This window comes from Melopsittacus undulatus, chromosome 7 (assembly GCF_012275295.1).
Source record: "Melopsittacus undulatus isolate bMelUnd1 chromosome 7, bMelUnd1.mat.Z, whole genome shotgun sequence".
Classification (NCBI taxonomy): domain Eukaryota; kingdom Metazoa; phylum Chordata; class Aves; order Psittaciformes; family Psittaculidae; genus Melopsittacus; species Melopsittacus undulatus.
Genome location: NC_047533.1, coordinates 1,448,465 through 1,476,174, shown reverse-complemented (window position 1 = coordinate 1,476,174; position 27,710 = coordinate 1,448,465). Strand labels below are relative to the sequence as shown.

The 27,710-nt window shown below is 46.4% G+C and overlaps 1 protein-coding gene across 2 annotated transcripts in view; it reads left to right on the top strand.

Annotated features, from left to right (window-relative positions):
- EXOC6B (exocyst complex component 6B) overlaps positions 1-27,710 on the top strand; it is a 291,776-nt gene that overhangs the window by 117,083 nt on the left and 146,983 nt on the right. Inside the window, exons 7-8 of one of the 2 annotated variants that reach the window (XM_034064717.1) lie at positions 7,089-7,190; positions 13,954-14,022. In XM_034064717.1, coding sequence (XP_033920608.1) covers positions 7,089-7,190; positions 13,954-14,022 — 171 coding nt within the window. Of the gene's footprint in view, positions 1-7,088; positions 7,266-13,953; positions 14,023-27,710 lie in introns of both variants that reach the window. The other variant, XM_034064716.1, reaches the window with a different exon arrangement.

The following is a 27,710-nucleotide window of genomic DNA, read 5'->3' as shown; positions in this document are numbered from 1 at the left end:
TGATTAAACAAAGACCCGAGCTGTGGAGTTGTCAGGGCTGTGTGGTCTTTAATGTGTTTGCAATACCTCGTCCAACAGCCGTCCTCCTCCTGCTTTTAGTCCTCTTATCTAATTTTCGGCTTCTCTACTCCGTGTAAATGTGATAAATAAACTTTGTAATCGCATAACTGAGCTACTTTTGATGCCTGCCTGCAGATATCTTGGTCTCCAAATCAACACTTTGCTCCATAAAGGACTCCTTAAAAAATGGCTTTTTGGTCTTTTATTGTGCAGCTGACCTGGAGGACTTGGTTGCCCAAGTCTTTTTATCAATGCTAAGGTGATAAACTTCCTTTTACAGCTCCTAAGAAAGGAGGGTCTTGCTCGTTCCTTTCTCTACGTACTGTACTGCAGGAGCTTCCCCAAAGAACAGCTGAGGTTTCAATAGGTTTTGTATGAAATGCTGAATGAACCAAGTTACTCTTGACAATGAACTCTGAGGATATAAATAATGCTGACCTGTGGGTAGGGAAAAGGAGCAGGAGCGTGGAGATGAGGATAAATCACTGAGTGAAAGCAAAAACAAAGGGAGAATTACGTGTTCCCCATTGCACACTCGATGCCAGAAATTTCCATTGGAGCCAAATGAATACTTGGGAATATCAGTGTCAGGAGCTGGATTTTAGCACCGTGTGGGCTGAGGTTGGAAGAGGCATTTTTAGGGGAGAAGTGGGAGGTGAAAGCAAAGTGTGTGCAGGGTGTTGGGGGGAACACACTTGTTGAATGCTGCATTTCTCAACTTCACTTTTTCTAATGACCAGGAGTTAAACAAAATCACATTTTGGGCCTCGTTTCCCCTGCTGATGGTGAACTTTGTCAGCCAGAGCCTCCGACAAATTGTTCTCTCTGATAACCAGTTAACACCGAGCGAGCAGAGAGGCAGAAACCCTTATCATCTTGACAAGTGACGGGCGCCCTTGCTAAAACTCAAACCAGGAGCTGTGTCAGTGTGTTGAGTTTGCACCTTGCAATAATAATCCCTGCTTTTATCTGATCGGAGGGGGATTTTATAACATTGGAATGGGTCTTTGGAAGGGAGCCAGCCCCACTGTCATTTGTTATTAACTCTCTTTTTCCTCCCCCTGTAGCCAGTCTGCTTTTCCTTGTCCTAATGCTGCAGGAATATGTATCCCATTCCTCGGGATATTGGGAAACGGTATGTTAAAGTTGTGCGTCTCAGCCCATTAGAAGGGCCTATAAAACAATCGCAGCAGCAAATGTGCAGTAACTAATCAAAACCACTGAAGCAAACCACAGCACTGCTTCATTCCCTTTAAATCATAACCCCTCTCTTCTTTTGCCTGTGCCTTATCTAGTGTCTCATCAGGAAAGAGCTAATTAGATTCCTCTAATATAAGTGAATAGTATCAGGTCATTGGTGGGTGGAGGTGACGGGAGGTGAGGCACGCTCACGCGTTGGCAAACCAAGGCAGAAACCAAGGTGAAGTTATAAAAACCCAATAAAAAGCTATTTGAGTTTTAAAGGAGCTTGTTCCCCGTGTAGGTGGTATAACAACTTTCCCTTATGGTGGGCATGGCCTCTGTACGCAGAGCCTGGAGGAGTCCACGACCTGCTCTGTTGCTCTGTGTCATCCCACAGCTTAGCTATGCAGGTTGGGGTTGGAGGTTTGGGGCCATGTTTGCTTCATCACAAGCATTCGGGATGCTTTGGCTTTGACAGATATTCAACTACTGCTTGTTGCTGGTGTTTTAACCCAGTGCATTTCTCATGCAGAACTTTGGGTCTGGGTGCTTGGTCACTTGGGTTGGCCTGGTTGAATTTCGATGGTTGGTAAAGGTGGATTTGCTGCTCCAAAGCTTGAAGCAGCCATCTCAAGACTCATAGAATCTCAGCCTGGTTTGTGTTGAGAGGGACCTTAAAGCTCCTCCAGCCCCAACCCCTGCCATGGGCAGGGACCCCTTCCACTGGAGCAGCTGCTCCAAGCCCCTGTGTCCAACCTGGCCTTGAGCACTGCCAGGGATGGGGCAGCCACAGCTTCTCTGGGCACCCTGTGCCAGCGCCTCAGCACCCTCCCAGGGAACAGCTTCTGCCTAAGAGCTCAGCTCAGTCTCCCCTCTCTTGGGCAGGTTCAAGCCATTCCCCTTGGCCTGTCCCTACAGGCCCTTGTCCCAAGCCCCTCTCCAGCTTTCCTGCAGCCCCTTTAGGCACTGGAGCTGCTCTAAGGTCTCCCCTTAAAGAGTCTTTGTATCGAGGACTTGCATTTAGGACTCTTTTAGGGCAGGCTTGAAGGGAAAATCCCCAAAGCCACATCCTGCAAAGTTGAGTGCTTGGTAGCGTGGTGTACTTGTCATGTAAAAGGAGCAGATGGCTTGGAAGAGAAACCTTGTAATGGATGTAGAAGTGTTTTTTTTTTCCCCGTGTTCCTTTGATTCTCTGTTTCTCAAGGAACAACAGCAAACAGGAGCAATTCTTCTGCTTGCATTCAGATAACAAAGCCCACTAACCTGTCCATAGTGGAGATGGTCTCCTAGGCTGCCTGATGGCCAACCTCAGCCCAGTTAAAGCAGCAAATATAGGTCACTGACCTGAACCTGAACTTGAACATGGAAAGCTGCCTTTGCTGCTAAGATCAACCAGCCTGGAAACAGCATTGCTGTCAAGGGAACTGGGATTTCTGCCGTGTCAGAGCAGTGTGGGGTGTTCCTGTACAGCCACGAGGCTGCCAGGATGCTCACGTGGATGAAGAAAGTAGCTGTGCTGGGAGTTTCAGCCCCATGAACCAAATGCTTTGTGTGTTATTGCTAAATGTAACGTTAGCTACAACCAGACGTTTGGTTTCTTACCTTCTGTTTTTTTCTCAGTGCATTAAGCAGAGAGCCAAGAGATTGATAGCCTTGTATAATAGAGGCAATTTTACAGAATAAGACAAAAATGCACTTGCTTTCATGTAAACCACACCAAAAGGTAAGGGGATTTTTCTTTAGTCTTATTTGGTTTTTGTCCCTTGAGGCCCTTTTGCCTCCCCTGTAGCCCCAGGTCCCTCCGTTTTCAGAGGGCACGCCGGAGTGTCGCCTGGGCTTTGATGTGGTTTCTAAAGTGTGCCTCTTCATTGGGCTCCCTACAGATGCCTTGATGTGAAACAGAACATTAAAATCCAAATGTGCCTGCTCTGCAGGTCGTTTTTCATCCTTTATGGGCGACGTCAACTCGATTGCAGGGTTGTGCTGCTGCACCCCCAGCTTGGGAAGGTGAGGGTAATGATGTGGGGGTAAGGAGAGGGGAGTTCCTTGGCGGTTAAGCCCAAGTTTCTCCTTAGTTGCTTCCTCTGGGCCTCTCCCCAGCTCTCTCTTTCTCTCCAGGTGAAACTGAAACCTCAGTGACTTCACCCAAACCTGCTGAATTGAAAGAAAATTTGATATTTCTCACTTATAGGTCACTTCAGTCCAGATTGTTTCCTGCCAAGAGTGGGGGTAGGGGGAATGCCCTCCTCTTAATGGAAAAGCAATTACTATTCCTTCTGGCGTGTACGTCGTGTCGTTCCAGCGTGACACCTAAGTTATGGGCTCGGCTCCGACTTCTTGAGCTCCCAGATGGGCTGTGCCCATCGTGCAATGAGGTGGGGGTTACGTGCTGTGATGTGCACCAGCCTGCTGGAAGGGAATGAGCATCCACTGGGTTAATCTGAGGCTGTTTGTTGGTCTTTAAGGTAGAAATCCCTGGAAAAGCCCTTCTAGTTTAGAACTGCTCCCCCTGGCCCTTCCCAAATTCCTAAGGTAAAAATTGTGCTTGATGGGCTGGAAAGCACTTGTGCCATTGGGAGCATCTCTGTGGCTGCTGTTGGTGGATCTTTGGGAATTATTTTGGGAATTATTGGGAGTTTTTGGACATCCTTTTTTCCCTTTTTTCTTTTTCCCAGTAGGATCCCAGACTTTTAGTTCAGGTCAAGATTCTTCCCTTGATAAACTTTAGTGTATTTGCATTAAAAGTATGAAAAATGGGTTTAAGCCAGAAGGGAGACTGAGCTGAGTTCTTAGGCAGAAGCTGTTCCCTGGGAGGGTGCTGAGGCGCTGGCACAGGGTGCCCAGAGAAGCTGTGGCTGCCCCATCCCTGGCAGTGCTCAAGGCCAGGTTGGACACAGGGGCTTGGAGCAGCTGCTCCAATGGAAGGGGTCCCTGGGTTGGAGCTGGAGGAGCCTTAGTGTCCCTTCCAACCCAAACCAGTCTGTGACTCTATGAAGATGTAGTATTGGAATTTGGATGTTGAGCTCCGTGGCGTAGAGCAATGGCTTTTTCTAGAAGGACAGATTTTCTTGACTTTTGGGTTTTCTCAATACCAAGTTTTATCAGGTCTTATCAATATTTGTTTGGGATTTTATCAGTATTGACATCTGGTCAATACATATCACCTACTACTGTGCTTATCTTATGAGCGCAGCTGGAGCTGAAGGAAGACATTAATACTTGTTTGTAAAGGGATGGGGGACCAATGTAATGTGTCTTCTCACAACATGTCCACCAGGTCCTCTGGGGAGACCAGTTCTGTGTTCAGCCTAAAATGCTGAATATCACATGCTTGAGGCTTCAGCAGTGAAGTTCAGAGCTGGCGGCAGCATCCTTCAGCTTGTTAGGCCAGATTTTCCCTCTCCCATGACCACTTTTCTTGCTATGGTCTTGCTACACCCTGTTTAATGTTCCGTGTCAAGCACAGTGTTTGATCCAAAAGTTTGCATTTTCCCATTCTTTGATTTCTTCCCTTTCTGGAAGAAAAAAGATTACATAAATTTGAGAGGTTTTAATGAGGACACTGGCCTTGCTTTTTGGTGTAATTTGCAGTGGATTCAGTGTTACAGCTTCATTACGCTTCAGTTGAGTAACTTATGTCATAAATGGGTGTATCTGAGAGTAGAATCGAGCCTCGGACCCCTTTGTTGTGTGTGCTTCAGAAGGACCAAAGGCTCACCCCCCTTTTTGAAGTCCTAATTCTCTTTCTATGATGTTGCAATGTCTTTCTATAGAGTTGTGCTTCTGAAGCTCGAGATGTCTAATGCAAAAAATCCCACTTTCCCACCCCCCTATTCCTTCAAGTATTGACATTGTTATCCTCAGCAGTGTTCACACAGCCCTTTTCCTGTGGCTTTGTTGCAGAAATCCCTCTTGTTGAGACTCATCCCTTAAGAGGTCTTTTAAACCAGCTTGGTTGGTAGTCCCCTTGTTTGGCTGTTCCTTCTCTTGTAGGAGCACTTGTAACCATCAAGGATACTACTGCTTTCCAACCACTAGAGGTCAAGATTGTGCTATGGCATAGCACAGGGCTGCCCTATGTGGGGTTTAGCTCCAGTTCTGGTGCACCCACGTCCAATCTGAGCTAATACGCATTTAATCTTATTACTAATTGCCATGTTCATTAACTAAGATGAGGCTGATTGAGTGTTCATGGTGTGAAGAGCACTTTGCTTAACGCAAGGGTAGGATTTTACCTGGTTGGGGTATCTGTGCTGTGCTTGGCTTTGAATGTTCTTCACATCTAGCAACTACACAAGTGATCTGTCTCTGATGGGGTCTTTCTTCCCAAGGAGGGATTCAGAAGGGAGCTGAGCTGAAAGACCCTGTCAAAATATAACTTGCTCATAACTTGTGTGATATTAATGCTTTAAAGTGTTGGAAAGGAAATAGTTTTGAAGGTTTGCACTCCAGATACAAATCTTTCTATTTTCTGCAGTTCAGGTAACAAGAATAATCATTAATATGACTTATTTTTAGTAGGTTCCACTCGTTTTAATTCTCCATTGTTTTCGTGGCATGGTTGGTTTCACTGACAACCATACCTACAATACATTTCCAATGTTCCTTTTCCCTTCTAAAGCCAGGCTGTCATGTTAGCAAGGGGCAGGGAATGGTCCTTTTTGCCACCTTGTTTGTCTCCTGTTGCAGGGGTGGAATAAAATACCCAGTGCAGGTTTGACTTGGGCTGTAGGAATTGAGTTTGTATTAATAACTAATATATCTATATAAAAACCACATTCTTTTCTTTAGAAGAAACTACCCTGTAAAACAACACTTTCAGAAAGACATCTGGATGATTTCCAAACACCTTTCTTCTTATATATAAAAACATATATGGAAAAATACGTGAGGAATCCTATAAACCCGCGTGTATACATCCATATAAATTGCAGGTTCACAGCATGTTTAGTTTATAGTTACACCAGAGCATGAGCCCACATGTGCAGACCCAGCACAGCCTTTGGCTTGGCCTTTTTCCCCTTGTTTTGGCTACGATCAGGCCTTGTGGCTACATGTCTCTATGTGTCATCCTCCTTCCTTGCCCTTCCCCATCAGTTGGGTGTTATCTTGGTCAACCCTCATGAACAAGTGGGGTGAGACCACTTCTACTATCAAATACTGTGGTCAGTAACAGTGATGAAGCCAAGCGAGTTTCTGCAGCAGAGCATGTGCCTTGACCTCTGATGAATGAACTTCCAAGCCCCAGGAGCAGATATCAACAGTGATTGGAGGGAGCTCCACTGATTCCATGGGTTTCCCTCCCTGAATCCCAGCGCTGCTCCTGGCGAGTGAATTTGTGTTCCATACCTTTTACAGCTCATTCTGTACATCAGCAATGTCCAATTAAACTCTCCTGGGGTACCACAAAAATGCTTTCAGGAACCTCTGGGGTCCAGATGTGGAATGTTTTGTGCTGACATGGGTTGAAAAGAGGAACAAATCCAACGGTTAAGTACGTCCTTTAATTTAGCCTGTGACAGTCACCACATGGCCTATGGGCTAATATTTCTGCATCTGTGCTGTAAATAGATCAATATGGCAGTATGATGGGTTTGGCATTTTGATTTGTGAAGAGTCAGAATATTGTTTGTATTGTTGCATAATCCCTGGAATGGTTTTGAAATGAATCTTCTGTTTCTTTGGAGTACCTGGGTTAGGGAAAACATAACCTTTCGAAGCTGCATTTAGTGTGTGTTTTATTTTGTCTCATTTGTTCTATTTCGTGACTGCATTTTTGAGCTGAAAAAAGGTATAAAATAAGGGGATGCCATTGTAAAAGGTGAAATCTGCTCCTTTTTTCCTAGGCACAGCAGCAAAGAAACCTGGACAATATTGTATCACAGCATCCCAGGATAAGTGGGGGGAAGAAGTCCAAGAAAGAAGCCTGCGCAAGCTCAGAACTGGAGGTAAAAAACACTAGCCCCATGTCTGAGCAAGATTCGGGTATCCTGGATGTTGAAGATGAGGATGAGGATGAAGAGGTAACTGTATAACATCAAATCCAGGAGACTGGGCAGTTTGGGGGTGAACGGTAGCATCTCAAACAGTGTTTGCATCTCATCTTTCCTGTTGCTATTAAGCATGTCATGAAGATGCAGAACAGGCTGTAGAACATGTGGTGTGATACAGTATTGGATTATTATATCCCATTGTCCCTGTTCTTGTTAGCAAGCTCAGCAGAGGGATCAAGTGTTGGATAAGAACTGAACAGCCCATGTCTTCTGTCACCCAGCAGAGGAGTTGCTTACTTGGGCAGCAGGTTGGTATCCATCCTTCATTTAGAAAAAGATGAATTCATGGAATCCCAACCTGATTTGAGTTGAAGGGACCTTAAATCCCATCCAGCTCCAACCCCTGCCACGGGCAGGGACCCCTTCCACTGGAGCAGCTGCTCCAAGCCCCTGTGTCCAACCTGGCCTTGAGCACTGCCAGGGATGGGGCAGCCACAGCTTCTCTGGGCACCCTGTGCCAGCGCCTCAGCACCCTCCCAGGGAACAGCTTCTGCCTCAGAGCTCAGCTCAGTCTCCCCTCTCTTGGGCAGGTTCAAGCCATTCCCCTTGGCCTGTCCCTACATCCCTTGTCCCAAGCCCCTCTCCAGCTTTCCTGCAGCCCCTTTAGGCACTGGAGCTGCTCTGGGGTCTCCCCTTCAGGAGCCTTCTCTTGTCCAGGCTGCCCCAGCCCAGCTCTCTCAGCCTGGCTCCTATGGGATCTGCTCCAGCCCTCGCAGCAGCTCCATGGCCTCCTCTGGCCTCACCTTGCATGTCAAGAGAATGGTATTTTTAGCTACAGCTGGTAACTGAGTTAGGTGATATTTGTTGCCCTGAACTTGACAGCCCATAACCAGCCAGGCAAGTGAATGAAAAATAAGTTTCTGACATTTAAAATAGTGCAGGTAGCTCAGGTGGCTCTGTGCTCATATCCTGCCTTCTCTCCTGCCATTCAGTTGTCTCCTCTTCATCTCTCTTGTGCTTCCACAGCAGCTTGAGGAGATCACTGATTCCTTCACCAGGACCAAGCTGCAGGGTGCAATCCCAAAGCCCATGCACTGCACTGAAAGCATCTGTGTGGGCTATTTATTCCTGCATCAGAATGGAAGTAGAGACAAGTTATAAAGGAAAATGAGTGGAAAGAGCACGATTTTTGTAAAAAGACATTGATTTGAATAGATTAATTTTGATATTTTCTTGTTAAAAACTAAACATGTGGTTCTTAAGTACTTCTTGTTCCTTCTTGCTTCCAAAATCTCTCCCTTGGTGTGGAGTGGGTTCTTGCAAAACTGGGTGGTGGTGTGAAATGTAGCCACACTTGTTGGGTAGTCAAAGTTTTCAGTAGAATTAGGAATTAGAATGGAGTTTCAATTAGATTTGAAAGGTGTAAGGAAAAGTTGAAGGAAATACTAAGTAGGGAAGAATTTGAAGACATTCAGAATAGCACAGCTGGGAGTTGTGTCCATCCCAGTGATGTAACTCATCTGGATGCAGATGAAATCCCACCTGGTGGTGTGTTTAAAGCCAGGCTGGTAGTAAATGGATGAACTCTTCCAGAGGGATCAGGTGTGTGGCAGAGGATGTGGTGGGGTTGAGGTGATGGCTGCTGTCCGTGGTGATGAAACAGAGCTTAGTGGGGGCAGCACCGCAGGAGCCCCCGGCTGCCTGGCCTGTCTCTGTGGAGCCTCCTTGCCTGTTCCTCTGCTGCTTCTTCTGCTATTGGCTTAGACAGGAAAAGGGAAGAACAGGGTTTGGGTTCCCGAACAGGGTTTGGGTTCCCAAACAAGGTTTGGGTTCCTAAAAAGCCTGGGCTGCACTGAAAGGAGTGTGACCAGCAGATCGAAATAGGTGATTCTACCCCTCTGCTCTCTTGAGACCCCACTTGGAGTATTGTGTGTGGTTCCTTCCACTGGAGCAGCTGCTCCAAGCCCCTGTGTCCAACCTGGCCTTGAGCACTGCCAGGGATGGGGCAGCCACAGCTTCTCTGGGCACCCTGTGTCAGTGCCTCAGCACCCTCATAGGGAAGAGCTTCTGCCTAAGATCTAATCTAAATAGATGGAAGAGGTGTCCCACTGTAGAATAAAGTCTGTAGACAAGTAAAGAAATGATTATGAAGCATTTTAAGATTATAGTGGTAGCTTTTAGTCATAGCCAATAAAGCCAACCAGAAACCTACAATCAGTGAAGATGCGAATATGGAAAAGGAAGAAGGAAAGGTGCCTTGCACTGAATCCTGCTCGGAACTGAAAACGGGATGCTCCTAGGTATTTCTGATTAAGTTTAGGTAGGAAAGCTCCTGATCCTGGTGCACAGGCTGAGAAAAACAGAGTAAATACATATTATTTTCCTCTAGGAAATATCTGGTGCCCTTCAGCAGGCTCTGTGTTATGGAGTCCCCTACCTAGGCCGGATGAACTGTTGTGGAGATCCTGTGCTTCCCCACCGCATGGAGCAATCCCTTCATCACTGCAGCAAAATTTATGGGATAAGCTTTGAAAGGGAAGAAAGAACATACTGTTCTTTGCTCATAGTGTTGCATGTAGCTCATTCCCTTGGAGTAGCACAAGAGAGAGCTCTGCCAGCTGCATTCAAGGGGACAAATATGAGATGTGGTTCTCCGCTCCATTAGCATTCTCCAGTTTGGAGACATTATGGTCCAGACTTAAGTACAGATGCTTCAATGAGGTGGAAGCTCCCATTGTAATCAGAGTGAGGGAGTGGGCACAGCTGTAAGTGGGCCTGGAGAAGGCTCAAACTCAGTTTTTATGAATGTCAAGCTGCAGAAGGAGAATTTGCATTTCACAGCGAGTAGCTCCAATTTGTGCCAGCTGTTCCCTTTGTAGTAAAAAGCATCCAGCAAACTACAAAGCTCATCCAGCTTCTTCTCATTTCCAGTGACTTTTCTTTTGGATCTAGTGGAATACAGCAGGACAAACTTGCCTGCATTGTGCCTCGTTTCTGCTTGTCCCCCCAAAAGGCTGGTCAGGTGGCTGTGAAGTGGTTGGGCTGAATTGGACTCCCTGGTGCTTCTCTGTGAGAGTGGGAGAGTTCTAAGGAAGGACACTGCATTACAGAATAATGCCTATTGAACCGGCTTTGAAGAGCAAACCAAGGACTTCCAGACGGTTTCCTATTTGGAGAAGGAGTTTGGCACTGAGGAAGGACATCAGCAGGTGTGAGGTGTAGCCATAATTCATCATGCTTCTGGCATTCCTGCAGGTTGACCTGGCTGTAACAGTAAGTTGTGCTTCTCCAAGTGAGTGTAAAGTCCTGGGAGCTGGATCAGGCCCCCAGAGAGCTCTCCTGGCTTTCCCTGCTCAGTGGCTCTGTTAGATGCTCTCAGCTTCCACCTTTTGCTTGTTTCCCACCACTGTTACGAAAGAAGCATCTTGGACCCCGAGAAAAACCTCTCCGTTTCCAGACAATGCTGTCTGCCTGTTGTCTGTAATGTGAGCCAGAGTGAGATCAGTGAGTCTACAGGACCATCTGGCCACTCCCAGTGTTACAGTCTCCTGAGCATCCTCATCACCAATACATCCATTTTATTCCCCCTTAGATTAAGCCATTGGGTACACTGGGGTGGTCAAAGGATGATGAGACAAGACATACCAAATTCACAGCACAGTTTGTTTAATACCTCTGTTCAGCATGAGAAGTATCCAAGATGTGATTTGCTGAACCAGATAGTTTGGGTTGGAAGAGACCTTAAAGCTCATCCAGTTCCAACCACTGTGGGTAGGGGCACCTTCCACTAGACCAGGTTTGGCTTGTTGAGCCCGGAGAAGAGAAGGCTCCTCAAGGGGAGACCCCAGAGCAGCTCCAGTGCCTAAAGGGGCTGCAGGAAAGCTGGAGAGGGGCTTGGGACAAGGGCCTGGAGGGCCAGGCCAAGGGGAATGGCTTGAACCTGCCCAAGAGAGGGGAGACTGAGCTGAGCTCTTAGGCAGAAGCTGTTCCCTGGGAGGGTGCTGAGGCGCTGGCACAGGGTGCCCAGAGAAGCTGTGGCTGCCCCATCCCTGGCAGTGCTCAAGGCCAGGTTGGACACAGGGGCTTGGAGCAGCTGCTCCAGTGGAAGGGGTCCCTACCCATGGTACTTTGTGAGCTTTAAGGTCCTTTCCAACCCAAAACATTCTATGAATCTATGATTTGTCCTGTTGTAGGGCTGTGGCTTTATGTGGAATAGATGGTCTGTTCTTTTCCTTAGAATATATTGTAGGTTTATACCCTGCATCAAATCCTAGCACAAGTTTTGGCTGTGTATGTCTTCCTGTTTGCAAAAGCTTTCTTACGGCCCAGCGCTCCACGTCTGATAGTGTTCTACTGAGATTGGCAATTGTAAAGCTGTTAATGTCTCGGAGATGTGAAGTGCAGAATGGTCCAGCCTGTTTCTTTGTGAGTGTGTGTGTGGGCTTAAAAGTTTTCACAGAAGATCAGAGCCTGAAAATGTTGCAGTCTGCTTTGAAAGAATTTCTCTGGGGGAGGAAAGTCTGGTTTTGGCAATATCCCGATTCACAAATCTTTATCAGGAATATTTCTCTATGGGCCCTGTTCAGCCAGTGCCCCAAATCCAAGAGGAGCAAAAGCGTTTGATCCGGAATTCAAATTCATAGGAAAACATTGTCTGCTTTGATGATGCTCTGAAGGGATGACAGATCTCTCCTCCCTTTGAAAACCATAGGGTGGATTCAGGTCCATCCAGTCCAGCTTCCCCACGCTGAAGGTGGTTGCTGGAGGATGCCCGGGTCGAGTGAGCACTGATGCTTCTCTGTCTGCTTTATGATCTCCAGCAGTTTTGCAATCAGGAATTCCTGAGCCAGAAGGGTTTTACTGTTTTACCCACTGGAGAGAGATTGTACTTAATGCTAGAGGAATACAGCAAGGCAGAATCATGAACTAGCTGATATCTGGATTTGGGAGCTATTTAGGGAGCATTAGAAGGCCTTAGAGACTGCAAATGGAAAATAAATGGCCAGGAAGGCATGATAAAATTGGCATTAACCCAATAAAACTGCTGCCTAGTGTTTGCAAGTGTCAAATATAGTCTTATAAATGGTAAAGCAAGAGATGTTAGTGAGGGTGGTGAGTGTTTCCCAGATGCTTGCTCTCGGTTCGTAGACTCATAGGATAGTTTGGATTGGAAGGGAGTTTCAAAGCTCATCTTATCCAGCTCTTTTGCAATGAGCAAGGACATCTTCAGTTAGATCAGGTTGCCCAGATCCACGTCCAGCTGTGTAACCCTTCTGTTCGTGAGCAGTAGGTTCAGTGTGAAGAGGGGCACCAGGCAATGCCAGCCCTGTCCCTCACTTGGAAACCTTCCTCCTTCCTGGTGAGCCAGCCTTGCCATCTACCACAGCTCTCAGTGCATGGAGCTCCAAGAGATGGGCATCCCCATCTATCAGTGATTGAGAGCTTGTTGTGAGGGATGGAAGGAAGCTCAGTGAGATAGATAAGCTGCGCCCAGAGAACATTCTTTGCTGCCTTGTTCCCAATGAGCTGGCTGCTTCCTAGATCCCAGAGCAGATTCCCTTCCCTGCACCACCAGGTTGGGGGCCGCAGAGCATTGCTGGTGTGGGACGGGGTGCTCTGTCTGTCTCCGTGGCTTCCTTCATCATTTCACCTCTAACTGAGAACCTCTGTAGTACTGAGGACTGGGTTTCTTTGCATGAAGAAGGTTCTTTAACAACTCTGGTTCTACATTATACAAGAGGCTATTCAACAAAACCCTCTGTTTTCCCTTTCCAGCCCATAACTCCTATACTCCCCTGCTTGAAGCCATTGTTTTAGATGAGGACCACTTGCCCCAGGCACTTTGGGCAGTGTTGGTTGAGGCTTGCATCAAACTAGAAACTTCTCTCTCCTTCATCCTACCTCCTTCTTAGCAGAAATGCCTCTTAAGCATAATTAAAAATGTATAAAATAAACATGTTTCCTCGGCCTGTCCATTGGTCCCTTTCATCTTTCTCCCCTTTTTTCCACCACATGTCAACAGAACACTCCCCTCCACTTTAGATTTTGGGGGAGAAGGATAGCTGCCTTAGCTTTATGCCTTGGCCAACAAGCTTAATACTGTGTTGGCTTGAATATATCCAAAGGACACAAGCTTCTTGTATGCAAATTGCTTCTCTGATCTTTCTGCTCTTCCTCCCTCCCTCCATCCCACCCTTCAGAAACACGCTTCCTTCTCCCTGTGCAAGGCTCCCTGTGTTGTTGAAAGGTGGTGGAGTCTGTGTGGCGCCTGCTTTGTCAGAACAGAATGAGAAATAGAAATGGGGCTTTCAAAGATATCAAAGTAGAAATCTAGAGAAGAAGAGTTTGGCGTTTTCCTGTTTTTCCCCTTTGGTTCATAAGTATCAGAACAGTTTGTGCCAGGATGCTGGCGTTTGTGTTTAAACCTATGGTCAAGATTAAATCTCTGCTGAGCTGGCTAACAGAGGGCTGAATGCTGCAGTGGGGTTTCCTAGGAGCAGCATTAACTGAGATTTTCCTACTTGGAGAATCTACAAGAAAATTAAATATAGTCAAATATAGATAGATATAAATAATGAATCTACTTGTTACGTACCTGAAATCTTTACATCCCATTGAACATGCATTAAAGTTGCACTTATCTGTAGGTGATATGTTAGAGTTGCACTTCTCTAGATGCTTTCTGCGTGTTTCACACTGATTTCCTGCTCTCTTTTAGGTACCTGGAGCCCAGGACCTGGTGGACTTCTCACCTGTGTACCGATGTCTGCACATATACTCTGTCCTGGTAAGTAACTGCTGCCCGTGAGTCTAGGGCTGACACTGAGCTGTGGTTTAAAGATGATGATGGGGTGCTGCCCATTTCATCAATCCTACTGCGAGGAGGTGTTTGCAAAGCATTTATCACTGTTCACCTAGTTAGGAGGTGCATTAGCTGAAGTAGGAAGTACGCCAGTGATGGATGGATTTGGGTAGAACGCACACAGTTCCTTCATGCAGGGCACAGAGAAACAAAGGGATATTTTCTCCAACTGCTGGGTTGTAATGTTACAGAATCATGGAATGGTTTGAGATGGAAGGAACCTTAAAGCTCCTCCAGTTCCAACCCCTGCCACAGGCAGGGACCCCTTCCACTGGAGCAGCTGCTCCAAGCCCCTGTGTCCAACCTGGCCTTGAACACTGCCAGGGATGGGGCAGCCACAGCTTCTCTGGGCACCCTGTGCCAGCGCCTCAGCACCCTCCCAGGGAACAGCTTCTGCCTAAGAGCTCAGCTCAGTCTCCCCTCTCTTGGGCAGGTTCAAGCCATTCCCCCTGGAGCAGAGCTGCTCCAGCCCTTGCAGCATCTCCATGGCCTCCTCTGAACTTACTCCAACAGCTTCATGTCCTTCTTAATTTGGGGAATATACGTTTCTTGGTCATACAGTTTTGCTGCAAGCATTCTTTGTCGGACACAGTAGCTTCATTATTCAGTGCAAATGGAGGAGTTGCAGGGAGGTGATTGGTGTTAATGTCTTATTTGCTGTGCTCAGCAGAACTTCTCTCTTCAGACAGTGTCAGGAGCAGTTTTGCCTCCGTCCCACCAAACCCACAGTTTTCTGTGTAACTCCCAGTTTCCCCCATAGGCTTTGTGTGCACTGAAAAACATGGCTAAAGTGAAGCTGTTCTGTGTTGGTGTTTGGTTATTGGCTAAAAAGTGTTACTTTGAGCAGTGTCATGGTCCCAAGAGCTTTCCAAGTGAGCTCCCATTGCTGTGGATAGGCTGCTCGATGATCTGTTTCTCCTAGATTATGGGTATGTAAGACATTGCTTTTCTTACTTATAACAAGGGCAGGTAAGATGCCCTTTGCATCCTACCCTTCAACTTCTAATTTCTGTGATGCCTCCAGACACCATACGAGCCTTGCATCTGCAGACCCAAAGAAGCTGGGATGTTTGCACCCATTCTTTAACATCCTTTGAGGGAAGAAGCTTTCGCAGGGCTCTTCTCCTGCAGTTGAGCAATCTGAAGCGCAGGCAGCAGATGAAAGGAGCACTCTGTTCACAGCTTTCCTCCCTTTCCACAGCGGAGCCAGGCTTGAGAGGGAATTGTTTTCAATGCACTTCTAAAGCCAGTTTCTCCAGCAATACACACAAATGGATTTGCAAAAGGGAAAGAATTGTCATGAAAAACATTGATGTAAAATCTTTCCTTTTTGTGCCCTCATCTGTTAATAATTAGGCAATTTGGCTACACTGCCATGGTATTTTATTGGAATGACAAAGTTAACCTACCCAAAATGTGTTACTGTGTTTATGTTGGATAAAACCCTCCTCCTCAAGCCCAGCTCTGGGAGCCCGGTTCAGGGAGTTGCTAATTGAAGATTACAACTGGTCTGAAATGCATTCTGGATTTCCAAGTGTCACTTTATTTGGAGACACTTCAGTGAAGAAGATGGATAACAAAAACAGGATTAGGAATCCTGTTTGTGTGGCTTATGTGCATTTGTTTAATGCAGCGGCGTTGGTTTAATTGTGTATTTATGCATAAAGCTGTTATGAAAAGGATGAAGAGCTTTTGCTGGTGGATATCACAGTTCTGCCTGTTTGAAATGGTCTCATTTCTTCACAGGGACTTTGTTATTGTCTGGTTGCTTTACTTTTTAATCTCAAATAGCACTTGGTATTAGGGAAATGCTACTGCTACTAGACAGATATAATGGCCAGCATTCTGTGATGGATGTGGATTGGGATTGTCTTCTGCTAGAGGTGAGAATAGTGCAGTGGGCTTGGTGATGGTCAGGCTAAACCTGGTGCAGGGGTTTCATGCCAGTGGGTTAGCATCCTGTCCCCATCCTGAGCTGAGATCATTCAGTCCTTGTCCCCTTACTCCTCTATTTCAGCCCAAAGCCCTTGTAATGAGTTCAAATAGACAGCAGAGCTCTAAAGAAGGTGCTTTGGTGAGAAAAGAACAAGGGAGAAAGGTAACCATCCGTTGTAAAGGCTCCTGAAAAGAAAATTGCCCTTTTGCTGACCTGTGATTGAATCCTGCCCTGGCTTTCTAGGCCCAACTTGAGTTGAACAATGTCAGAGATCCAGCAAGCGTCGAAGGAAACGGCCACATCAGTGTCAGACGGAAGGATCATAATGTAATAGTTACCCAAAACTCCTAATATTTGTCATTTACAATAGCGTTATCTACACGCTTGGCCTGCAGTTAAAAAGGCCCACGTTGAATAAACATTGAGATATTTATTATTTTTAGTGAAATCGACCTTCCAGTCACCTCAGTTTTATGGCTGCGCTGCTTATAAATTCCCAAAGGATTATTTGAAAAACCCTACTCATATCTGCCAGCCTTATCAGCAGGGCAGAAGTTCACATATTGTAACGGGAGGTCAGCCTTCGGTCATGGTCTTACAGAGGGGGCCAGGCACCTGTAAATCCTTCCTTCAGCAACCAAGGCGAAGTACAATATCAAACAGGCAAGGAGACTTCTCCAGGAAACGCTGAACTTTGTCAGGAAGGGCAGAGGAGGGGGAAAGAAAGTGAAGGAAGGTCGAGCGGGGGTTAATAGAGAGTTGGACCTTGGCGTGGTGGCGGCTCCGGGGAGGACAGGCTGTGGTGGGATGCTTTATGGGACTATTCATCCACAATTCCTTTTAGTGTGAGAAACGGCTTCGGCTGACGGTGTCTTGAGGAAGAAATGGGCGTAGGGGAGGCTTTGGCTCTGTGCAGCTATCAAACAAAACAGCACGAGAGTGTGTTTGTGTGTTATGCTTGGAGTTGTGTGCACAGATAACCCTTCTGTGCTCTCTTGCTCTTTGCTCTCGTGATAGGGTTTTTTCCCCCTAAGTGATGCCTAGACCAAGTCCTTACCCTGCCTGTGTGCACCAGATCATAGAATCATAGAATCATAGAATAGTTAGGATTAGAATGGACCTCAAGATCATCCAGTTCCAACCCCCCTGCCATAGGCAGGGATACCTCACACTCTGAATTGTGTGAAAAACAGCTTTCAGATGACAGGGTTGGTTTCTAATTGATGCAAATTGGTAACCACTGAACAGCATTAGTATCTTGGTGGGAATTCCTGTAATATTAGACAGTTGTGTGCTGTCCGTTTCCTAGGAAAATTATAGACTACCTGGAATCATGGATTATGGTGGTTCTTCAGGTGACAGGAGCATCATATAGAAGAGTTAAGGCAGGGAGAGCCAGGACACATGAGTATTGGGGCCTGTATCCTTGGTTAGTTGGCCAAAGTCTGTCTAGTTTTAGCTGATCGTAGCCTAGACCTGGCTTAGTTTCTCTTCACCAGCAGTGTGCTATTTAAGGACGTTCACCTGCAGCGTGGTTAGGCTCTTGGTATCAGGTATTATCTTCTCTTTAATAGAGCAGTTTGTTGAAAATGGTAATATTATTATTATATAAAGAAGAAACAAGAATATTTCAGTGAAGTGATTCTGCCATTGACGTTTTTATCTTTTATGTTGTCTTTGACCCAAGTCTGTGTAATGCTCAAGTTGCTTTGATCGATCTCCAAAATACATTAGGAAAGGTGAGGTTTGGGCCAGCTGGTTTATCTGCTGGAGCATCTGAACAGCTGTTGGGTGCCTTGTATTTCAAGGCCAAGACATGGAATTGCTTTGCTTTACATAACATAAAATGAAAAGCCGTTTTTTGTTTCATGTTTCCCGTAAGCTGGAGCAAGGCAGAAAGCAAAGAGTGAACCAAGAGGAGAAAGGAATTTAAAGTAAATAAATAGGCCAAAAAAAGGCAGTGGTTTGCACACAGGGTGCTCCCAAGAAGTTGTCTCCAAGGCAGCTGATGGTGATTTAAGTCACTTGAAGCTCCTGCTCCAGCCAGTGCTGTTGCCTGTTAGGGTTTGCCTTTGCTAGGTGGGTTTCTTTAGCTTTATGCTAATTGCTTACCAATTACTTTGAGGTTCTTCACATGTTCATGAAGACACTGGTATTGACACTCCCAGCTCTTTGATCCGAGCTACAAAGGGGTCATTCTAGGGTAAAGAACAAGTGTCCAAAAAAAGAAGAGAACAAGAGAACAGCTTCTGGTGTAAATACAGGCTTCAAACTGTGGCTGCCTCTGAGCTGCTGAAGTATTTCTGGAGAATCCCAGGGCTGGATAATTTAGATAAATAGCAGTTGACAGGTATTTACTATAAATTTGTCCTATCTCGCCATTGACGGTTTTATCTGCTGCAGTGCTTCTACCCCAGCCTCTGTGACCCAAACGCTGCTTTGATGCACAGAATACATTAGGAAGGGTAAAAAAATACAGCAAAACAACCCCCACTTTACTTAAAATAATCAATGAAATGTCTTCAAATTGCTGTATTAAAGTGCAAGTGTTTTGTATAGACTGGATCCACTTGGTACGTTTTGGTGAAGGATATAATGTTTTATCAAGGCCAGGTTGGACACAGGGGCTTGGAGCAGCTGCTCTAGTGGGAAGTGGTCCCTGCCCTTGGCAGGGATTGGAACTGGATGAGCTTTAAGCTCCCTTCCAACCTGCACCATTCTATGATTCTATATCTCTTAGCTGTGTGGAGTCAGCACTGGTCTGGGAGGAGAAACAAGGGTTTGTTTTTGCTTATCATTGAAATGGCTACGTTCTGGTGTAGGGGGATTCATCAGCTCAGGGACTCAAGGTGAACTGTGGGGCTGAGGAAGGGAAACACCACTTTGTATCCCCAACGCCGAGCAGATTTCATTTGAAGTGGGAGATGCCGCAAATCCGGCGGCGGATCATGAATCTCCTCCCAACCCTCAACTTAAATCATGTTTTCTTTTATGTATTCCTCTTAGAAGTGTACTAGTGATTGTGCTGCTGCATTCATCCTCCTTTTTCTGCCTGCATTCATCCTCCCTTTGTGGCATTGGCAAGGCTGCTTGCTCCTCTGCTTGCCCATGGTGGTGGTGATGCAGCCGGTTGTTCCTGCCCCATCCCCACCTCTCCAGGGGGGACGCTCCAGCATCCCCACCAAAATATTTGTTCTTTGGTAACTGGGGCAAAACAATTGAAGTTCTTCTTTTAAGGGATGAGAAAGCCTCTTATAGGAACCACAATTCAAATAATAAGAGCTACCCAACCCTTGCTTTCATATGAAAACGTCTCTTTTTTCTCTCTTTGTAACGCTGCTTGTTTCTTTTATTTGATACTGCAACACAAACCCTACCATGGAAAGTCTGTGGTTTACTTCTATTTTGGAGATGGGGATTGTAACGTTTTCCCTCGGTGTCCTTGGGAACGTTAAAACCCTTTTCTTTAGGGGTGTGGGGGGGGGGGAAAGCAGTGGAAAAAATTCCCTTCTCGAAGCCTCTGGTAACTCCTTGTTCATCTCAGACACTTTGCAGATTGTCCCATCGTTGTGTCCTGGCATATCTCACTGTCTGCTGACTTGGCTGACCCACTGGTGCCTGGTGGAGTTAGATAGCTATAAACACAGCACTGAGATCATAGGGAAAGGCTGAGGGTGAGACACTTTGTGCACTGGATTGATAAGGACACAGGAAAAGCCATTAGAGTGAACTGGTGTCAGTGACCTGTGATAACCATTCTGTACTACGTGCTAATGGACCCTGGGTAGTGTGTCTGTCTGTAGTGGCAATAGATTTAACTTTTGTAATTGTCATATTGCTCTTTTAACCCTGTGACCTTATTACCCATGAGAAAACCACTTGGCTTTGATCAAAGAAGCAGCAAAGAAATCAGTGTTCATTCTAAGCTGGCTAGATATGATCACAGGCAGCCTTGATTCTTAAAATATTCAGCTTGGAAAACAGACATGTTAGGGAGGAGGGGGGGAAAATAAAGGGAGGTTTATTACAATAGCCCGGATGCAGACTTCTTGTCACCTGAGGTTAGGAACAGCAGCCCTGCTTTCCCAGGGCTTTGCGGAGCTCTGCCTGGTCCCTTACCCACTGAAAGCGTACTGATACTTCACACTGAATGCTGACTTCATGGAATGAGGGAAGCACAGAATGGTTTGGGTTGAAGGGACCTTAAAGCTCATCCAGTCCCAGCCTCTGCCATGGGCAGGGACCCCTTCCACTGGAGCAGCTGCTCCAAGCCCCTGTGTCCAACCTGGCCTTGAGCACTGCCAGGGATGGGGCAGCCACAGCTTCTCTGGGCACCCTGTGCCAGCACCTCAGCAGCCTCCCAGGGAAGAGCTTCTGCCTAATGCAGGGGGGTTGGACTAGATGATCTTTAAAGATCCCTTCCAACCCTTGGGATTCTGTGATTCTGTGCAATGTTTTTCCTAATGATTTTCCTAATAGTTTCTTCTGGTCAAACACCTGGAATAAATAAAAGGTGAATGGGGGGGTTGGAACTGGATGATCTTAAGGTCCTTTCCAACCCTAACTATTCTATGATTCTATGTTTTTCCCATGCAGTGTCTTCATTCTTCCAACTCCCTGTGCACAATCCCATCCCACTCTCCATGGTTAACTCTGTTAATCCTGACCATGCTATGCTGCATCTGTCAGTGTTTCATCAGATCATTCAGGATGGATGTGACCTTTGGAGGTCTCTGGTCCAACCTCGTGCCGAAAGTTGGGGCAGCCCTCACATCAAACCAGGCTGCTCAACCTTTATCCAGTCTGGTCCTGAAAACCTTCAAGTACTAAGACTGCAAAGCCTCTCAGGACAGCTTGTTCTGCTCCATGCCTTCCTTTTATGTGCTGAAGGTAACTGTTAGGTCCCCCTGAAGCAGGCACTCCTCCGGACTCCATCAACCTCCAGCTGTGAGGCCCAACCATCTTGGTGGCCTCCATTGAACTTGCTCTGGTTTATCGGTGCCTTTCCTGTATTTGGGAGGCCCAAAACTGGATGCAGGGTGTGGATACAGTCTTCAGGACTGCTGTGTAGAAGGGGAAAATCACTTCCCTCCATCTACTGGCTTTGCTCCTGTTCATACAGCCCAGGAGGCTGTTGGCTGCCTCTGCTGCCAGGGCAGGCGGCTGGCCCGTGTTCAGCTTGCTGTCTGCCAAGGCTCTTGGTCCTTATCCATAGAGCTGCTCCCCAGACAGTCAGTCCCCAGTCTGTGTTGTTGCAAGAGGTTCTTCCTTCCCAGGTGCAGGACTTGGCATTTCTCCTTATGTGTTTTCATCAGGTTCCCCTCAGCCTGTTCCTCCAGCATCCCCCTGGATGGTGGTCCTGCTCTTGAGTGCATTGGCTTTTCCCCCTAGTTTAGTGTCAACTGCAGAGCACTTCAGAAGATGCTCTGTTGCCTCTTCTAAGTCACTGATAAAGATGTTAAGCAGGACAGGTCCCAGAACAGACCCTGTTATGGTTCCCCATTGGTCACCAGGTAGTGTACAACTGATTAATCCAGACCCTTTCAATCTGATCACCCTACTAGTACTTCACCATCTGGCTGGTCACTCATCCAGACTGACACCTGAATTTAGATACAGGAATCTTATGGAAAAGCATGGCAAAAGCTTCCCTTCATCCACAAATCCTGTCATGCTCTCAAGCAATTGGATCATTACCATAACTTCTCCTTGTTAAGTATGTACTGGTTGTCCCAGTCCCCTTCTCCACTGGAAATGTGTCCCAGGCGGATTCAGCTCATCACTTCCCTGGGGACTGAGGTGAGGTTGGGTGCACTGTAGTTCCTCAGATCATCTTTTCAGCCTTTACTGCAACATTTGCCTTCTTATACTGTCTTTTAATGGTATTTTAACTACTACAGGGGCTTTGCTTTCAAGGTGAGGGCTGATTTTGTTACTAGATGTTCACCGTGCATGGTGCAGAATACAGGACCCTAAACACCCCCACCACTGTATTGTTTAAGTGTGGGAAGGCTCTTCCTAAGATTTGCTGTTTCCAGGCACTGGGGCTCAGGAAGGGCCCAGGAATGCTTGGAAAATGCCTCAGCTACCCCGGAGAACTTTGTGTTGGTTGTGCAGAAGTGGTGATATCTCAAAAATAACAAGTGATAGAGGCAGGATTGCACTGGTTTGCAAAGGATTTCCCTGAAGATCATTGAGTTTTGTAACATAAAACTGAGGTTAACAGAAAGGGAAATCTCTGACATTCCCACTCTTTTCGCATCATAATAACTTCGACTGGAAGAAACTCATGGAGGACTTTGGTCCAACCTCCACTCGGGCCTGAAATTGAAGTTATATTGAGGATCTCGGAGCCATATTCAGCTGAGTTTTGAGGATCCCCAAGGATGGAGACTGAGCAGCCTTTCTGAGTCCCTGATCCTGTATTATTCTATTATTTCCCCCTGTTTAAATGCATTTGAATACACCTTTTTGCATTTTGTCTCTTTCCTCTCCTTTGCTGTGCATCTCCAAGGGGACCCTGGCTCCATCTACACTGTAACCCTGTATTAGATGTGCTTCCTCACTCTTCTTCCTCACCTTTCCTCATGTATTGCATGCTGCAGCTCTCATTTACTTTGCTGGTCACTCCTTGGCTTCAATGGGTCGTACACCAGTAACTCTTTTGCATAACACTTTTAAAGCCTTTTTTATAGCAGTTGCATCACTGGATCATTGAGCTGATGCTGATATTTAGTATTTAGGTTATAACAGATCGAATAGGGCTTGGAGCAAGCTGCTCTAGTAGAAGGTGTCCCTGCCTGTGGCACGGGATTGGATGAGCTTTAAGGTCCCTTCCAACACAAACCATTCTGTGGTTCTGTGATGTAGGGCTTATTTCTGCTCCTAGAAATAAATAAATGGCACTCTCAGTGCTGGTTCATAGTGATGTGTGAAAGACCCAAATTCAGTGAATTTATTCCATTTTCCTTGACTATCCCCCAAATTGGAGTGAGAGCAGCGTCCAAGGGACCCCTCTTAGAAGTCAAGAGTCTTGCCTTTGAAAAGTCTCCCTTTAGTGCCATTGCCTCCAGGCTCTATGTGTGGAAATCACTGGAAATCAAAAGTATTAGGATACTCCTGGATGCAAAGGCGTGAGCATATTCTGTCCCTGTCTCACCTTGTGCTGTTGAGTGTTTGAGTCACTTCAGATTGGATCTCAAAATAAGATGTGGACTCTCTAAGACTGCTAAAACAGAGGCATTTAGGAAGATCCTTGTGCATGAGCTCTGTTGAGCTCTGCCTGTTAGTCAAGCTCTGTATTCTGTGCATAAATTAACCCCGAGGGGATTATCATGTGCTGACCAGAAACTCCATCTTTTATTTGCTTTTTATTTAAAGAGGAGAGTGTGGTTGGGGGGGAGAGAGGAGTGGGCTGTAAAATAATAACCCCCATGTTTTATGCCTGTTGGAAAATGGCTTGGTGCACAGCTGCTGTTGCTGTTTTCCTGCTCTGGATGTTGTTTCTCATCTTAAAGGTCTATATGCACTGGATCTGGGAAATGATTGCCATCCTGTTTTCAATAAAACCCCCGTTTTTTATGAAGGGTCTTGAGCTGCCTGGACATGAATTCCCAACCTGTTTACAAATAGTTGCGCAGGAAAGGGTGAGCAATGTTCAGGACATTGCTTGTGACGCAGATAACCCCCTGTTTCAGTCCTTTGTTCAGGAAGACGTGGAAACAAGGCAGTTGTTGTACAATGAACAAACGCTGCCTTCGCATTCCAGGAGTGCGGCGTGGGAGCCGTGGGCTGACGGTGGGAAGATGAGGAGCTCAATGCAAAAGAAGTGGCTTCAGCTCCGAGATCAACAGGCAGCAGAAGGTTGTGTTTTAGGAAGGGTGATGGAAAAGCTTCGGTTCAGGGGGTTGTAATTGCTGTGTACAAAAGCAGGGATATGGGTGACATAGTCTTAAGGTGACTGTTGTCCTCAGGGGGGTTTTCCTTGCCTCTGCTCACCTGAGTCCCTTGGAATGTGAGGCTTGGCTTCTGAGTCCTGAATCCCCTAAAACGAGAGGTTTGGCTTCTGAAAGGTGCCTCATCTCTTCTATAATTTAAAGCTTGTACTTTGATATCTTAGTCACTGATCATAGAATCATAGAATAGATATCTTCTCGTTTCTCCACTTCGTGGAGACTTAATCACCTACTCACAGACACTGAGGAAGACACAAGAGCTGCTGTGAGAGCAGGGACTTGCCTCTTGCCTTTCAATCTTCTCTCCTGGCTTTAGAACCTCCAACTTGGCTTGCTTCAGCCGTGGGTGTTGTCCTTGGAATCCTTCAGGATAAAAAACTTGATAGGAATAGCACAGTCTAAAAAGTTGTTCTTGTTCCTTCTTGTAATTGTGTGAAATATCAGCTACAGGACATGCATGCTATATAGCAAACTCTTTGTTGTAGTAATAGCTTGGGTATAGAATCCCAGCCTGGTTTGTGTTGGAAGGGACCTTAAAGCTCCTCCAGCTCCAACCCCTGCCACGGGCAGGGACCCCTTCCACTGGAGCAGCTGCTCCAAGCCCCTGTGTCCAACCTTGCCTTGAGCACTGTCAGGGATGGGGCAGCCACAGCTTCTCTGGGCACCCTGTGCCAGCGCCTCAGCACCCTCCCAGTAAGAATTACTTCCTTATATCCAACTTAAATCTCTCCTGTTTCAGTTTGAACCCATCACCCTTTGCTCTGTCACTACAGCCCCTGATGAATAGTTGCTCTCCACCATCCTTGTAGGCAGATCACATCCCAGGAGTCTATTGGCCTCCTTTGCTACAATGGCACAATGCTCATGGTCAGCTTGGTGTCCAGCAGAACCCCAGGTCCTTTCCTGCCAGGCTGCTTCCCAGCTGGTCACTTCCATCATGCACTGGTTCTTGGAGCTATTCCTCCCCAGGGGCAGGACTTGACCTTCATAAGGTTCTTGCTGGGCCATTCTCCAGCTGGCCAAGGTCCCTCTGAATGGCAGCACAACCCTCAGGGGTTGTTGCTCCTTCCAGTGTTGTCATCTTCATTTTGAGAGATTAGGGGAATCAAAGGCAGGTTTCACCCAACAGAGCCCCATGGGTGATGGGTAGGAGGAAGGAGAACTCTTGTTCTGTTGGAACTGGATGATCTTTAAGGTCCCTTCCAACCCAAACCATTCTATGATTCGAATGAGCTGAATGCTGGAGCTTATGTCTCTGTGTCAAAGCTATTTCACTGCCTGCTTACTTTGGCTTCTTGACTTAACCATCTTCTATTAACTCGTATTTATTAATACATGTTGGTTTAGGTGGGCGGAGTTGAGAGCTGGTCAAACCAGCGGTCATGCTGGTCCCCTTCTGGTTGGGAGTAGGCTGTGCAGCATCCCGTGTGCTTGTTTGAATTCAGTGTGTATGGATCATTGCCTTAAAAGAGGGCAGAAAAACAGTGAAATGGGCTGTTAGGACATGATTTCAGCATGGAGAGTGTAGCTAATACTGGATGTGCTGCTCCTTGGTGGCACTTGGAACAGGAGGTCTGTTCATTAGTGTATCCTGGATTTATTTCTCTGTGTTCCCTAGTCATTCCCCACATTCTGTCTTGGAAAAACCTTAAAAACCAAATACACAAACGTAATTTTCCAACCCAAACCTTTTATAGCAGAGTTTTAAGAGCAATCTGCATTCTCCTGTTTGACTGTGGTGCACGGGATGGATGCTTTCTGCAGGGAAGGAGAGAACAGATTCAGGGAGGGGGAGAATGAAGAGCTCTGAACTCAAATCATCAAGCGGTGCAGCACCATCTCCTTATGGGAATACCCCAATTTAAGGACTTTCCTCCCTCTGTTTGTCTCCAGTTAATGCAAACCCCTGTCTGTGAGTGATCATTAGCTCTCTGCTAGGAGAGTTACAGCTTCAAACACACAGTTTTAAGCAGGCTGTAAAAAGTGGGTGAGATTTGTCGCCCATTGTATTCTTTAGGTACATTTTGCCTCCTTTCTTTCCACCTTCCTCATTCCTTTCCTCCTTTGCCTCCCATTGGACACATCCTTCATCTTCCTCAAGGACTCATTCTGCACTCTTCTTAAATTGAAGGATTTTTCCCCCTGAATTGATGGGAGCCATGACAAGGCTGATTAGCTGTTGGGGATGCATCCTTCCTTGCAAAGCTTGTGACCAATTTCCACCACTTCCTTCCTTCCTCAATGGAGAGTGAGCTTTCTTCTTATGAGCAGTTGCCTCCCAGAGGTTTCATGCACAGTGGCCTTGCATGGAAGACTCTGTGGGCTTGTCCTGAATGTATTTTTTCCCTTGCAGCTCATTCATTATAAAGTTTTAATGACCTTTAAATACATTATGAAAGCAGCACGTGGTTAGAAGCCATCCCTGCTTGTTGTTACCCTGGGAAGCGTTGTGCTTCCCTTTGCAGAGAGGGTGGATGTGAATGCAAGAGGAGGAGAAAGGCACGTCCCCGAGTGCTTAACCTTGCAGGTCACCTGGAACGGGAGGAGATGGCCAAAAATGCAACCTGAAAATGTTTAGCTGCTGCTGTTCATAATGGGAAATATCTGTCTACATCATCGCTTTCAGAAGTATGGCTTAAAAAGGAGAAGGGGGGAGAGGTTGGAGAGGGAGCTGCGCCGCTGCCTATTCCAGAATGAGAAACACAGGGTACTTGTTCAGTCAATTCAGTTTAGGTCAAATGTAGTTATGAAAAACAGATGATTGCTGGTGATCAAGCTGTACTTTGACAAATATCCCATTGTTTGAGCGTGCAGTGATTTCTTCAGAGCGTTACCCCGGTGCGGGGCTTGGAGATTGCCTTCCTCCAGCTTGGAGCCTGTCAGATAGTGTGGGGATGGGTGCTCCAAACCCAAGGGCTTGGCTTCAGTGCGAGGATGGATTGCACAGAAGGGAGGGCTTAGTGTAAAATGTGTGAAGTTTCCACTCTAGATCCTAAAATGAGTTCACTTCAGGCTCTCAGAGATGCTTGAAAGGGTGTTTCCTATGTACATGTTGTATTCTGCACGGCAGAGTAAAGGCTTATTTGGCAGTTGATGTGCCCAGAGAGGTGGTAGATGCACCATCCCTGAAGACATTCAAGACCAGGCTGGATGTGGTCCTGAGCAACCTGATGGAGTTGAAGATGTCCCTGCTCATAGCAGCAGGGTTGGAAGGTCCCTTCCAACCCAAACTGGTCTATGATTTGGGGGATGCTGCTGTTTGAGAGGAGCTCCTTAGTATTAGTGTATCTTAGTCAAGTATCACTTTGAATTATTATATATTCTGTGATTTCATCTAGAAAATAATCACTTAAGAATTGTATCTGTGGGGTAAGGAACCTGTTAGGTTTCAGAAACAGGGCAAGTTGAAGCCAAGAGAAATGTATGTGTCCATATGTGAGTGACCCATCGAAAGGGTGAGCCCTGCTCTTATGCTTGTTGGGTCTTGTGCTCTTCTGCATTGCAGTGGAGTGATGGTGTCTGGTGGAATTGCTCTGCAGGGTGGCTGTCAATCTGGAATGTCAAAACATCTTATATTTCTAGTGTATTTTGAAGTTTCTAATGTGGAGACTCTGGTTTTATGAGCATTGTGAAGTGCCCAAGGAACATTTAATCCTTTTTAGGATCTTTGTTCTGAAATCAGTATCCCTTTGGTTAGGAATCTGTTGGCTTCTGGGATGCAA